The sequence below is a fragment of the Sorghum bicolor genome, chromosome 2 (genome assembly GCF_000003195.3).
Source record: "Sorghum bicolor cultivar BTx623 chromosome 2, Sorghum_bicolor_NCBIv3, whole genome shotgun sequence".
Lineage (NCBI taxonomy): Eukaryota > Viridiplantae > Streptophyta > Magnoliopsida > Poales > Poaceae > Sorghum > Sorghum bicolor.
In genome coordinates, this window is record NC_012871.2 from 50994810 (window position 1) to 51010423 (window position 15614).

General features: G+C 50.8%; 1 protein-coding gene across 2 annotated transcripts in view; it reads right to left on the bottom strand.

Annotated features, from left to right (window-relative positions):
• LOC110432499 (polycomb group protein EMBRYONIC FLOWER 2-like) overlaps positions 1-15614 on the bottom strand; it is a 35207-nt gene that overhangs the window by 6803 nt on the left and 12790 nt on the right. For both annotated transcript variants that reach the window (XM_021453025.1, XM_021453026.1), the window contains 6 exons: positions 11598-11644; positions 11385-11521; positions 10155-10278; positions 9997-10045; positions 8162-8245; positions 7956-8035 (listed from right to left, as the gene is read on the bottom strand). In XM_021453025.1, coding sequence (XP_021308700.1) covers positions 7956-8035; positions 8162-8245; positions 9997-10045; positions 10155-10278; positions 11385-11521; positions 11598-11644 — 521 coding nt within the window. The remainder of the gene's footprint in view (positions 1-7955; positions 8036-8161; positions 8246-9996; positions 10046-10154; positions 10279-11384; positions 11522-11597; positions 11645-15614) is intronic.

Below are 15614 nucleotides of genomic sequence, written 5' to 3' on the forward strand. Positions count from 1 at the left end.
AAAAGAAAAAAAAAAAAAAAAAAAAAAAAAAAAAATACTCCGCCACGGGGCGTCATAACTCGAGTCAGCTGTATCCTGATGCTACCTAGAGGATCCGTCACGAGCTCCTCCACTCTGACCATGACTGATCTCGGGGATCTGCATCACTTCCTCGGGATCGCAGTCACGCGGACCACCGGTGGGCTTTTTCTCTCGCAGCGCCAGTACGCTGTGGAACTGCTCCAGCGCGCTGGCATGGCCGAGTGTCACTCTACAGCGACTCTTGTGGACACTCGGGCCAAGCTCTCCACTACAGACGGCGCCCCGGTGGCGGATGCTACTCAGTACCGCAGTCTTGCTGGTGCTTTGCAGTATCTCACGCTTACTCGCCCGGATCTTGCCTATGCTGTCCAGCAGGTGTCTCTTCATGCACGACCCGCGCGAGCCTCATCTGGCGATGCTCAAGCGTGTCCTGCGGTATGTGAAGGGTACGCTGTCCACCGGTCTCCACATCGGGGTTGGTGGCATCGAAACCTTGACCGCCTACTCCGATGCTGATTGGGCATGTTGTCCGGATTCTCGGCGTTCCACTTCGGGCTACTGCGTCTTCCTCGGCGACAACTTGCTCTCTTGGTCCTCAAAGCGACAAACTACGGTTTCTCGTTCGAGTGCGGAGGCTGAGTATCGTGCGGTTGCGCACGCTGTGGCTGAGACTTGTTGGCTTCGTCAGCTGCTTCAGGAGCTTCATGCACCCATCTCTTCGGCGACGATCGTCTACTGTGATAATGTTAGTGCTGTCTACATGACTCAGAATCCAGTTCATCATCGTCGCACGAAGCACATTGAGATCGACATTCACTTCGTCCGTGACAAGGTGGCTTTGGGACAGGTCCGAGTGCTCCGTGTTCCTTCGTCTCATCAGTTCGCGGACATTATGACCAAAGGGTTACCTGTACAGTTGTTTACTGATTTTAGGTCCAGTCTTTGTGTTCGTGACACTCCCGCTTAGACTGAGGGAGGGTGTTAGAATGTAATATAACAGCCCATTGGGCGTGTATGGCCTATGGCCCATGTACATTGTAACCCTAGCCTATTAAGCTATATAATGAAGGTCACCCCCCCTGATTAGAGTGTGCGGTGTTTCTCTACAATAAAGTTGACATGGTGATTTTTTACCGAGGTTCACTTGTTTGCCATCAAGCTAAGTCCTCGTTGAGACAAACTCCAAGGTTACCGCCAGTCCCCTTTCTAGTGGCGACCCGCAAGTCACACTCTCCCACGTGGAGTGCTTACCACAAGCTCTAGCACTTGACACGGCCGAACTACTTATCGCCCTTCATGTCTCGCTCTACTAGAGCTGCTCTTCGTGATCCCCGCGAGGCGAGCACCATGCCCCCTCACAATCTCTTCTCAGGAGCACCGCACAACCTTCTTACGTGCTTCGACGGAGTCACAAGCCACCAAGCCATCTACAAGGTGGCAACCTACAAGAGTAACAAGCACCACCGGCTTGCAACACGAACACCTAGTGCCACTCGATGCAATCTCTCAATGCAATCACACTATAATCACTCATTCGCTATTGATTCGCAATCTTGCAAGCACAAATGAGTTAGAGGCTTTCCTAGCACTCTCCAAGCATGGACACTATGTCCCAAGGGTGTCAAGCAACCGCCAAGCCCAACCACTTCTATTTATAGCCCCCCATGGCTAAAATAGTTGTTGACCCTTCATTGGGCAAAACGTGCACGCACCGGACGCGCAAGTGTGAGCCATCAGACGCTCCAGCCAGCGTCCTATGCACATAGGGCTGCCAAATGTCACTAGGCGTTTAAAAAGAGCCATTGCCGCCAACGGCCAACTCGCACGCGCGCCTGACACGGTCACACCGGACGCTCCGACAAAAACCATCAGACACCAACGTCGCACGTCGAACGCAACTCAAAGAGGTACCAAAAATGGTTTCTTGCCTACGGATGCGTCGGACAGGGTGCCATCGAACGCAGCTAGTGTCAGATGCCTACAACGTCTCCTCCGAGTGCATGGGAACTTTGCGGACGTCACCAAGCACCTGACGCTGAACAGTGCGCCGGCCTGCGTTCGGTGCGAAACCCTCAGACACTTTGATGCACCGCGCCACTCTGCGTCATTCTGTTAACACCACGTCAGGCACAGGTCCAGCGTCCGACGTTGCCACCCTCAGCATCCGACGTTGCCACCCTCAGCGTCTGACGAGTGTTTCTCCGCGACTTCACCTCCTCTTCAACATCGCCTCTGGCGCAGTGGAAAATAAGCATTTCATTTCATTTCCAGCGCAGAGGATCCTAAACCATTCTCTACCCTTCAAACTCCACCTCCTTTGCAAATGTGTCAACACCACCAAGTGCATGTGTTTTAGCATTTTCACAACCATTTTTCCAAAGGAGTTAGCTTCTGAACTTGCCACGCCACTCGATCCTAACACGCATGGAAAGTTAGATCGCTCAAGGGGCACTAGATGACTGATATGCAAACAAGTTTGTCCCTATTGATAGTACGGCTATCTATCCTAAATCCAGTCATAAACTTCTCTACACACCTATGACCGGTGAAATGAAATGCCCTACAAATATACTTTTGCCTTGTGCATTCCATTTCATCTCCTCCAATGTTGATGCAACACATGCACCAATCAATCATCAAATGATATAATCCACTTCATATCATCATGTGACCATATCGGTTCATCAATCTTGACCTCACTTGATCTTCACTGTTGTCTCGGTCCATCAACATCAAGTCTTGCTCAAGCTTCACAGTCACATGCGGTCCCTCACTTTAAAGCCTCCGACTTGCCCTTCACACTTGCAACCAGTACGTCGAGCCAAGCCTCATCTTAATCTTCTCCATCTTGGTCCGATGACTCCATGTCATGTCTCATATGTAATGAGCTCCTTACATATTCACATGTGGACTAATCTCCTATGTATCTCACATAAACACAATTAGTCCACCTAAAGTTGTCACTCAATTACCAAAACCAAACACAGACCTTTCACCTAGGTTTGTGGAGGCCAAGTCAGACACGTCGCTCTTCATGTTTCGCCGAGGAGATGACATCGAATACTTGCTGCTCTATGTTGATGACATTGTCCTCACTGCATCATCAGCTACTTTGTTGCGTCACACCATCACTGCCTTGCAGCAAGAGTGCTCTATGAAGGACATGGGTGAACTCCATTGCTTTCTTGGGATGCAAGTTCATCGTCGTGCTAACAGTTTGTTTCTCTCGTAGCGTTAGGACATGCTTGAGATACTTGACCAGCATGGTTGACTACAAGCACTCAAGCAGTGTTTTATGCCCATTGACACTTGTGTCAAGATGTCAGCTACAAACGGTGCTCTAGTAAGTGACGCTACCGACTTGCAGAGTTTGGCATGTGCTCTAAAGTATCTCACCTTCACCAAACCGAACATCTACACTAGTCAACAAGTCTGCCTACATATGCATGATCCAAGGTACCCTCATCTTGCAACTCTCAAGCGCATTCTGAGGTACATCTACGATACTCTCGATCACATGTTTGCCTTCAGTAAAGATTGATCTGGTCGTTTACTCCAACATCGACTGGGTATGCAATTTTTCTCAAGGATAGTCTGATCTCTAGGTCCTCCAAACACCAGCTTTTGTGTGGGCTCCACTCCCTACCTCACCGTGCCACTCTAGTATATTGTGGTAACATTATTGTCGTCTACATCCACACGTCCTCCAACCCAGTTCAGCATCAACGCACCAAACGTAGTGAGATTGATCTTCACTTTGTTCAGGAACACGTTGCTATTGGTGTTGTTTGTGTTCTACATGTCCTGATCCTAGTATGCTCGCATCTTCACCCAAGGGTTGCCATCAACGGTCTTCAAAGAGTTCTGATCCAACCCGAACGTCTGCAGTACCGACTCCTTGGGCCTTGAGCCCATTATGGTTTTCTATAGATTGATTTCTAATCTTGATAGGCAAGGATATCCAACGGTGGTGATACTTATATAAACCAACCCTAGATCATCCTTGTCTATATGTCATGGTTCAAAAAGGCTACGCTAGGCGGCGGCCTAGGCGCAACTAAGCAGGAGGCGAGGGGGTTCCGCCTGGCCTATGCGGGTAGGCGGACCCCTAGGCAGCCGGAGGTTGCCGAAGAGGGAGAAACTCACGGGTGTTAGCCTTGTGCTAGACCCAATTACCATTCCTAGTTAATATTACTAGTATTTACTTTACTTTGTAGGTTCCTTGGCAACCAAGTTGATCATGATGCCTTGAGAACCAAGTAGCTAGAGCATCTTCTTTTCGGTTCTTAGAATATGTCAGGTCCTGTTGGGGAGCTGTCTGGCTATATAAGCAGCAACCATCCCCTTGTATCCTCTAAGTTACAAGAACTCAGTTTTAATACAATCCAAGCAGCAACCTTGCCAAGCTGCCCTCTGGCAGTAAGAAATTCCTGAGTTCATGCCAATGAAACTAACAATTGGTATCTAGAGCCAGGTTAGGAGAATCCTTTGGCCATGTCCACTGCCAGCCAGCGAGCCTTGAGAGCAGCAGCCGCCGCCGACGCCAACCTAGGGGGTGGCGGAGATGTGGTGAACCCGGGCACCAACCGTGCGTAGCGCTTGGCCGCAACAGAGGCTGCAGCCGTGCAGGCGATGGAGGCGGCCCGGCAGGCGGCGGCCCAGGCAGTGGCCAACACGACGACAGCTCTGCGCATGGAGATGGAGCAGGAGCCTCGGGCGCCAAGGAGGAGCCCAGACCCGCGCCGCAAGGGCCCGACGCAGAGCCCAGATAGGCGCAGCCGGGACCAGTCGCCTGCTCGCCATCGTGGACGCGGAGGCCGTCGCGAGTCCCCGGTGATCCAGACGGTGTACAAGGACAGCGGCACGGGGACTCCATGGCCGATGCTGACGAAGACGAACTACCAAGAGTGGAGTTTGCTCATGAGGCTCAAGATGCGGGCGCGCTAGCTCTAGGACACCGTCGAATACGGCGATCTCCCATACCACAATGATTGGTGCGCGTTGGAGGCCATCATCGTCGGGGTTCCGCAGGAGATGCAGGTGTCGCTCGCGGACAAGTTCTCCGCCAAGGAGGCATCGACCACGTCCGTCGCGCCACACTACATCGGCTGCGCAAGCAGTAGGAAAACCTCACCTTTCGGCCAGGAGAGCAGATCGAGGATTTCGCCCTCCGCCTCACCACGCTGAAGCAGCAGATGATTCTGCAGGGCGAGAAGTACCTCAACGAGCAGCGGGTGGTGTAGAAACTTCCTCGTGCTACGCCCAAGAAGTACGCCCAGCTCAAGATCGCCATCGAGACGTTGCTCGACTTCTAGGACCTCACCATCGAGGAGGTCATCAAGAGGTTGAAGACGGTGGACAATCTGGACGATGAGCCTACACACGAGCATGCGTCTGTCGGCAGCAAGCTCATGCTCACTGAAGAGCAGTGGCTTGCATGACAGAAACAGAAGAATGACGGGATGCGGCGATCCTCGTCCCCGGGAACGTCGTCCCAAATCGCGGAACGGAAACACGCCGAACGCCAGCGGAACTCGACCCGGCCGCACGCACCGACGCGGCGACCACGCGACGGGTGCCGGCCTGCGTGTCCGCTAGTGTCTGCTTCGCCGCGAGCAGCGCCGACTCGAACGTGTTGTACGCGTCCACGAGCACGAGGAGGCCGTCGAGGACCTGGTCGTCGTCGGCAGCGTCGTGGTCCTTGTTCTGGTACAGCAAGCCGACGTCCTCCGGCACGAACTCCTTCCTCTTCTTGAACGTCGCGACGAGGACCTGCAGGAGCCTCTTGAAGGGGCTTCCTTCGGGCTTCACCTTCACGTAGAGTGTGTACCCGTTGACGAACGAAAGCACGAAGACGAACATGGCGATGGCAGGGATCCTGAACCCCAGCCCCACCCGACATTCTCCTGGATGTACACCACCACGGTGAGCGCCAGCAGCACTTCTCCCTCGTTCCTTCTCGTCGTTCCATGAACGTCGTCCCAAATTAACTTGGATCTCAATCCATGTTAATTTGGGACGTGTTGAAGCTGTATACTCGTCGTTCCAAACAGTATTGAAAATCGGCGTACCACGTTCCTCGTTCCCATTCCTCGACCTGGGAACGCGGTGACTAGGCCTCAGCGTAGAGGTGCACCAGGATGCCATAGGGATCACACTTCGGCAAACCCACTATGCCAAGAGGATCCTAGAGCTTGGGGGCATGGATGGCTGCAATCCAACCCACACTCCGATGGAGGAGAGGCTCCGGCTCAGCAGGCAGAACACTGCTGCTGAGGTCGACTCCACGCACTACCGGCGCCTCATCAGAAGTCTACGCTACCTAGTGCACATGTGTCCTGATCTTGGCGTTTGTCGTCGGCTATGTTAGGCGGTTCATGGAGCGGCCCACGGTGGAACATCAAGCTGCAGTCAAGCGCATCCTGCGCTACATCGCTGGCATGCTTGATTTCAGCCTGCGCTTCACCAAGGCTCCTAGCAGCACCCGCTTCATTGGCTACACCGACAGCGACGTCGCCGGCGACGTCGGCACAAGCAAGAGCACGAGCGAAGTCCTCTTCTTCCTCAGCAATTGCTTGGTCAGCTGGCACTCCATCAAGCAGAAGGTGGTGGCACTCTCTAGTTGTGAAGCTGAGTACATCGCTGCCTCCACTGCTGCTACTCAGGCTCTGTGGTTGTCAAGGCTGCTAGCTGAGCTCCTCGGCAGGCATGTCGAGGTGGTGGAGTTGAAGGTGGACAGTAAATCTGCACTTGCTCTGGCCAAGAATCTAGTCTTCCATGAAAGAAGCAAGCCCATCAGGATTAAGTATCACTTCATCCGCAACTGTGGAAGATGGAAGCATCAAGGCTGAGCACATTCCTACTACTGATCAGCTCGCCGACATCCTGACCAAGTCTCTGGGCAAGGCCAAATTTGACGAGATGAGAGGCAGAATTGGCTTGCAGCAGATCAACCCCAAGGCACACAAGGCTAAGGGGGAATTGATGGGTGTTAGCCTTGTGCTACACCCAGTTATCATTCCTAGTTAATATTACTAGTATCTACTTTACTTTGTAGGTTCCTTGGCAACCAAGCTGATCATGGTGCCTTGAGAACCAAGTAGCTAGAGCATCTTCTTTTCGGTTGTTAGAATATGTCAGGTCATGTTGGGAGCTGTCTGGCTATATAAGCAGCAGCCATCCCCTTGTATCCTCTAAGTTATCAGAACTCAGTTTTAATACAATCCAAGCGGCAACCTTGCCAAGCTTCCCTCTGGCAGCAAGAAATTCCTAAGTTCATGTTTATGAAATTAACAAGAACAACCTCAAGCGGAGTCGGACGGCGGGCAGGGGCGGAGGAGACAAGGACTGGGGCCGGCGACCAGCGCAGAGGAGACTGGGACTGGGGCAGGGACGGGGGTGGCGGGCGGCACAGACGTAGAGGGCCGTCGCGCGGTGCAGCCAGTCACGACTTGCGAGTCGTGCGGCGAGCAGGGAATAGGTAAGGTTGGGAGGTGAGGTTAGGGATAAGATTTGTTGTTCAGACTTGGGCTTGGGCTGCTTTTATGGGCCTTCTTGTACAATTCTTGGCCCACTAGTCTCCTATTTTTCCTTTTCTTTTTAGACTTTGAAATAAATATGCATGGATATGGAAACGCCTAGGCTAGCCTAGGCGCTAGGCTATGGGTCAGCCCCTAGAAAGCGCCTAGCGCCTTCTTGAACTTTGATATATGTACATGTACTCCATGTCTCCATAATCAATCTAGTTTTTACCATGCAATTCCATTGCTTTAAGTAAATGTTGCTCCATAGGGAAATGGTTAAAACTGAACATAAAATTGTAGTTTGTTCAAGCTGCTTATCTGCACGAACTAAGTATAAATAGTAACAGCAGAATCAGTCACACATGCCTATTATGATAATCAGAATTATGGGAATTTATGGATAGGACTAACCTTTGTTTTCGAACAAATGAATTCCACATATGCATAATAAGTTTTTCATCTTTTGTAACATCAACAAAATCATCAAGCATCTGCATGTAGTCAACAAAGTTAAAATTCACAATAATTGAACAGCTAGGCAGAAATGACTAAAGCTCAAGTGGATTTAAAAACATGCATAGATTCAATGTTTCAGCGATAACAATGTCATATCTTACTCTTCTATCCTCAAAGTCAGCAATATCATCATCAACTTCATCTTCACTATCACGGTCCGAGAACACTTGTTCCAGTGCCATTGGCTACAATGAATTATAATGATACAATCAGGCAAGACTTCCATTGAAGGCATACCATGTGTACAACAGTGTGAAGAATCAAATGAAAAAGTGTTTGGCAGCTTTCATTTTGGAAAGTCTACTAATAAATTTCTGTAACTTGTTTCCCATGTTATTAGTTACCATAACATAACATCACATAACAAACAGATCACTTAACTATAACTTTGCGTGATTCAATTAACAATGCATTTTGGAAAAATGGGACATCAGAGCACCATCAAAACAAATAACATGTGAGAAACAGAGGACTGCAATGGAGGATCACACTGTCCAAATATTTCTGCATGCCTCCCAGCTAGATCACTGTCACTTTATTTCCATGCAGTTTGGAAGACCAAATTCCAAATTTAATTAGTCCCTAGCTAATATTTTTCATGACAGCCACAGTATGTTAAATGTGGAGTGGCACCCACCCACACACCAGCAAAAACACCCAAGATGAAAAAAAATGTCCATTTTGTTGGCTAATTATAACTTTCTTAATAGTGGTGGCATAAAATCAATCACATCATACAGATAGCTAATGGAATTTGCCTCAAAGCTAGAAATAATAGGAACCATGTTCTGGCTTGTGAATCCATGTGTTTCACCTAGTAGCTAGCTAATATTTTGGAGGAGGGGCTCAGAAGGGGAAGCGAAAGGGAAATGGATAGAAGGTTGTCCTTGGGTTGCAAATTTTTCAAACCTAGTGGCCTGACCTAGGTTCAGGCAGCGTTCAATTTTTGGTACCAAACTTGTTCCCACCTTCAAGCTGTAATGTCAAACATCATGTTACTATAGATCAGTAAGATTCTGGCCAAGGCTGATGACTGTATTGGACAGTGATTAGAACATCTCAAACTCAAGCTGCCAGTGTTTTTTTTTCAGAAGGTATTATTCCATAATGAACTAATAAGGTTCACAACAGCCTGAAGCATAGCAAACAAAGAAGGTTTTGGGAGCTGAGGTCGTGTGTTGAACACATGATTCTTAGGTGATCACTACCTTTAGTTTAGGTCTGCAAACATCCTCCCAGACCATTGTTTTGAATTGAAAAGGATTTAGCAGTTGAGGGGGTCCTTTAGTCTACATCAGATCAAAATCACATTTTTTCAAAAAAAAACAAAGTTGATGGCTCATATAAATTTTTGTCTTTCTTTTCCCTTTTTCGTTGGTAACTCATGTTGGGTTTTAACTCTAGCTTTCGCAACTTGCTTGGGACTAAAAGGTTTTGTTGTTAAAAACACCAAGGTTCAGCTATTATTTCATTGTTCAGACAAATATGCATAGGAATTACATGATGGGTGTTAAGCAAAAGAGCCTCTAGCTGAGTTGGTTAGGTGACTTGAGTAGCACTCCTCAGGTCCTGGTTTGACTCCAGGCTAAAAATCTTCTTGTCCGTCCCACGCCAAAGCACAGGTCTAAGGTCCAGCCTGGATCGTGGTTGTTCTCACATGGGCTACGGCACCGCTGTGTATGGGTGGGGTAGGGGTTAAGGTCTTCTTCTTGATGATGCCCGGGGGTCGCTACCCCCGCAGCTCAAGTTTTTTTTACATGATTGGTGTTAAGGACTAAATGACTAATGGAACTACCAGAAACATAAAAATGCATTATCACTTTTGTTTCATAGGAAAATAGTTTAATCAATTAACCTAACTGAGGACACAAACGTGCCCTGGTTCTACCACAAATGTGCGCAAACAAAGATGAAGAGAGTAATAATTTTCATTCACCTGCGCTCTGTGAGAATGGAAGAACTGCCGTTTTTGCAAGAGCTGCCGACTGCAAGATAATACAAAACAAACAATAAATTAACCACATTCCAATTGTAGTATCATAAGGAACAATATCATGACGAGTAACATGGTATCAAGAATGTACAAAGGACTACTTTCTAGGGTCAGCTCGCTCAGATAGCTTCCTCGTCTTCCCAAACTGTAGTACTGTTGGTGGTGAAAGATTGCTGCCATGTAAAGACTGAGCAGGATCAATCGAAGCATTTGCTACAGAAGTCCCTGAAAAGTTTACCATCTGGGTCAGGAAAAGTAGGCAACAAAAGGAATAGGGCCCAGAGTCCCAGATAAATGCTGTAGGCCAACAATGCAGATTTTCTCAGCATGCAAATCGATGATAATTGCAAATCAGAAACAGCCAGTTCATACTTCATACAGACATTCAACTTTTACAGCACCAAGAAGCCAGAACGCGGTGCAACAAATATTCAAAAAGGCTCTAAGCGCAATGTGATATTGTACAGCATGAGCAAAGAACTATCAAACTGAATTAAGAAAGGAGACAACACAAATGGTTAATACTTGGCATCTTTTCCATGAGAGTGGACATCACTGGCGGATACAGTGGGTATTCCTGGTATTCCCAGGAATACCCAACTTTTTTATGCAATATATATCTGTATTTAGCAAATAAAATTTTTCTCTTATTTTTTAGTCTATCCTTGTATTCCTTTTTCCACATAGAACTATGTTAGCTCGATTGCCAAAATTATTCTATTATGTTGTTTTTACAAATGAAAATCTAATTATTTATCTCCACACCACATACATATTAACTCATGCCACCAAATATTAGAACAAATCATATCTTATTTCCAAACTCATTTCCAAGACAAATCGGAATATGCACATGACAACATGTATAACAAACTATTCTTTTCGTGCGAGTGGACAAGGCATGAGTGGGAGGCAATTCCATAATTCTCATTCCTAAATCTCTAACCCTAGCCGACTAGGCATGACGTAGTGGCGGCATTGCTGGTTCCCAGTGTCCTAAGCTCCTAGCGGCGCGGGGCGTGCAGCGCGCGCACGGCCTCTATCTTTATGCTACGCCTACATGGCGACCGGTGAGGGCACACGTCGCTCATGAAATTAGAGGTAACAGCTGAGTGGCGGCCCACCAAACATCAGCAGAGGAATACCCAAGATTTAAATCCTGGCTCCGCCACTAGTGGACATATTCAAACAATATACAGGAGAAAGAACAGAGTTATCTTTTCAAACAAAAAAAACGTGTAACAGAATCAAAGTGTTGTTTATGTGGTCCCTTTTTTTATAATGATAAGAATACATGTACCAATTAAAGTGACCGTGTGATGACAATGTACCATTCTCCCCTTGCACACAGTTGTCCTCAGATCCTGCCTGGGCATCTTCAGGTGACCCTGATTCCATAATATGTGAATGTACATGCCTGATTTTCTCAGTTGTGGTCTTTGATCGTCTACGCTTCTTAAACCTTGAGCTGACGTAACAGAATTAGCTTAGGTAACCAAAACAAAGAGTGGTGATGTTGAAAAAGCAATGCAGAATGAGCATACCGGTAAGAAAACGTTTGATGCCTCGGATCAACGCCCTCAGCAATAAGCTGCCAGTTAGGATCATTAGTGTTAGAATATTGTGCTACTAATCCCTTTGGATATTGTGCTAGTCTTTTACTGCTATTTAGTTAGCTGTACGCCACCCTATGTGGCTATGTGATCAGGCCCCTTGGGCCTCTATATATTGTAACCCCTTGTGTAAACATCAATTAATTAATCTAAGCCTGTTCGGCTATTCTCTATTATGGTATCACGAGACTAATCTGGTCCTGTGCCCTTCCGCTTCTCTTCTCGGCGCCCGCGCGCCTTTCCTCTCAGCCGCCGCGCGCCCTTCCTCCTCCCAGCCGCCGCGCCGCGCGCCATTCCTCCTCCCAGCCGCGCGCCCTTCCCAGCCGCCGCGCCGCCCTTTCCTCGATGGCTGCTCACGCCAGCGGAACGGCTTCCTCTGCTACCGCCCTCCGCGATGAAGCGCTCGCCGCCGCCCAGGCCCTCGAAGATGAAGCCGCCTCTCTGCGCGCCTCCAACTCGGAGCGCAGTGCGCAACCCAGGAGGAGGCTGCCCTTCTGAAGACCGCCGCCGCCGCCCAGGAACGGGTCCGTGTGGCCGCTGCCGCCCTCGATGCGGAGCGCGCGGCCGCTGATGCCCTGGAGCAGCAGGCTGCCGCCCTCCGCGAGCGCCTTCGCGGACGAGATGCTGAAATCCACGATGACAGCGACGACGACTCCATCTCCTCCGAAGCCGCAGCCATCGCTCACCTGCACAGCCAGGCCTCCGCCGTCCAGAACATCAAGAATCTGATTCCCATCACTCTTGATCTTCAGTCCTCCAACTACTCCAAGTGGCGCGGCCACGTCCTTCTCGTTCTGGGTCGATTCGCCCTGAAGGACCACGTCCTCAGTGACGCTTCCCGCCCTGCTGATGCTGCACGGTCGCGCATGGATTGCGTGGTCATGTCTTGGCTCTACAACACCGTCTCCGCCGACATCTTGGACGTCATCCACGAGCGCGACGGTGTCACCGCCCGGGTGGCTTGGCTCGGGATTGAACAGCAGTTCCTCAACAACCGTGAGACCCGTGCCATGATCCTCGACGCTGAGTTCCGCAACTTCTGCCAAGGCTCTCTCTCCATCGACGAGTATTGCCGCAAGATGAAGACCATGGCTGATGCCCTTGCCGACCTCGGTGAACCCCTCAATGATCGCACCATGGTGATGAACATTCTGCGCGGCCTCAACGAGCGTTTTCAGTTCGTGGCTCAGCTCATCTCTCGCCAGCGGCCGTTCCCGTCCTTCATTGACGTTCGTGCCGACCTGCGTCTCGCTGAGCTCACCATGGGGACTACCTCGGCGCCGCCTACAGCCCTCGTCGTCTCTTCGTCCAGCAGGCCATCTGCCCCATCACCGCCCTCTAGTGCTGCTTCCCCGCGCACTCCTCAGCCTGCTGGAGGGGCGGCTGCCGGGACATCTTCCGGCGGCAACCGCAACCAGCGCCGCCGCGGTGGGCGTGGCCAGGGCGGCCAGGGCAGCCAGGGAGGCCACAACAGCTCTCCTGGCGCTGCTCAGTGGCCCTCCCTCCTCAACCCATGGACCGGATCCATCCATATGTGGCCTGGCTCCACCACCGGCGGCCCCCGCGGTCCTCCACCTCGTCCTGGCGCTGCTCTGTCTCCACAACAGCACGCACTACTGACTAGCGGCGCTGGGCAATACTACTCGGCACCTCAGACACCCCTTCCTGCGTGGTCTCCAGCGCCCCCTCCGGCATGGACTCCGCCACCTCCTCAGGCGCCCCCGTCAGCATGGGCACCATGGGATGCTCAATCCCTCGCGAGTGCTTTCAGCACCGTCTCCCTCACACCGCCGCCAAGCTCTTCTGACTGGGTGCTCAACTCCGGTGCTACTTCCCACATTGCCTCCAACCCCGGTATGGTCACCATGTCCCCGACTTCTTCTTTTCCTTCTTCCATCGTCGTGGGCAACGGTGCCACCCTCCCGGTTATTGGCACTGGTTACTCCCTCATTCCGGGTCCTTTTCACTTAAATAATGTTCTTGTCGCTCCTGACATTATTCAGAACCTTCTTTCTATTCGACAGTTCACTTATGATAACCTCGTTTCTGTTGAGTTTGACCCGCTTGGTGTTTCTGTGAAGGATCTCCGTACCAGCAACACCCTCCTGCGATGTGATAGCTCGGGCCCTCTGTACACCCTACAGCTTCCGTCGTCTTCTACCGGCCCATGCGCTCTTGTGGCCACCCCTTCTCCGACTACTTGGCACCGTCGTCTCGGGCACCCCGGCAAGGCCACTCTTCAGAGCCTCGCCCGGTCCTCCTCCATCGTCTGCAGTCAGCCCGACGACGACTCCCTCTGTCATGCCTGTCAACTTGGACGCCATGTTCGTTTACCTTTTTCCCATTCTGTATCGCGTGCATCCAAGAACTTCGACTTAGTTCATTGTGATTTATGGACCTCGCCCATTGTCAGTGTATCCGGATTTAAATATTATCTAATTATTCTGGATGATCACTCCCATTTTCTTTGGACTTTTCCGCTGCGCCTCAAGTCCGACACCTTTTCTGTGCTCTCTAATTTCTTTGCCTATGTGCACACTCAGTTTGGTTGCACCATCAAATCTGTGCAATGTGACAATGGACGTGAATTTGATAACTCTGTTGCACGTGCTTTCTTTCTTGCTAAAGGTGTTGTTCTTCGCATGTCCTGCCCCTACACCTCACAGCAGAATGGCAAAGTCGAGCGCATGATTCGCACCACCAACAATGTCATTCGCACTCTCCTGTTTCAAGCCTCCATGCCCCCTTCCTATTGGGCTGATGCGCTTGCTACAGCCACGCACCTCCTCAACCGTCTTCCCACTAAAACTTTAGACATGAGCACACCCTTCTTTGCTCTCTACGGCACCCACCCCTCCTACCATGACCTTCGTGCCTTCGGATGCACCTGCTACCCCAACCTCACCGCAACCACCCCTCACAAACTTGCTCCTCGCTCTTCCTTGTGTGTTTTCATTGGCTACTCTCCTGATCACAAAGGATACCGGTGCCTCGATCTCAACTCTAATCGTGTCATCATCTCTCGTCATGTCATTTTTGATGAGACAACCTTTCCCTTCTCTCGCCACCGGACCTCAGCTCCCCACAAGCTTGATTTTCTAACTAACAATGAGCTGCTAGCTCCTTCCTCTTCTGCAGGTACACCCTTGACCACTTCCGGTGCCCCTGCTCAGTTACCTATGCAGGCTGCACCTGAGGTACCTGAGGATGCTCCGGTTCCGCTCTGGCCCCCCGTTCTGGCCAGCGCCCCGGCGCCCTCCCCTAGGTTTCCGCGCACCGTCAGCATCTCGTTCTGCCCCGGCTGCAGCCCCAGTGCTGCCCCAGGCTGCAGCCCCGGTGCCCTCATCGCCCACCAGGCTGCCCCTGGCTGCAGCCCCGTCGCCTACTGCTCCGGCGCCTGCTGCTCCTTCGGTGCTGCCCATGGCCGACGCTGTACCGAGGCCGCCGGTCATCCATGTGTACACCCGGCGCCATCCACCCCCTGCAGCTCCTATGGCAGCAGCTTTCCAGAAGCCGCCTATCACCCAGGTGTACACTCGGCGCCCTCCACCACCACCATCATCGCCGGCTGCTGCTGCTCCTCGCCGCTCCACCATCATACCTTCTCCCCCACGGTATGTCAAAGATGGTCCTCCGGTTGGTGTTGTACCCATCGCACCAGTTGACAACAACCATGGTATGACGACTCGTGGGAAGTCTGGATACATTCAGCCTCGCATTCTTCATGCTGAGGGTCTGTCTCCAATTGCCCGGTCTTGCCGCGCTGCGTTTGCTGATCCTCACTGGCGTCGTGCCATGGAAGAGGAATATGCCGCTCTCATGGACAACAACACTTGGGATCTTGTTCCTCGGCCCGCCAATGCCAATGTGGTCACCGGAAAATGGATTTTCAAACATAAATTTCATGCTGATGGCTCTCTGGACAGATACAAGGCTCGTTGGGTCCTT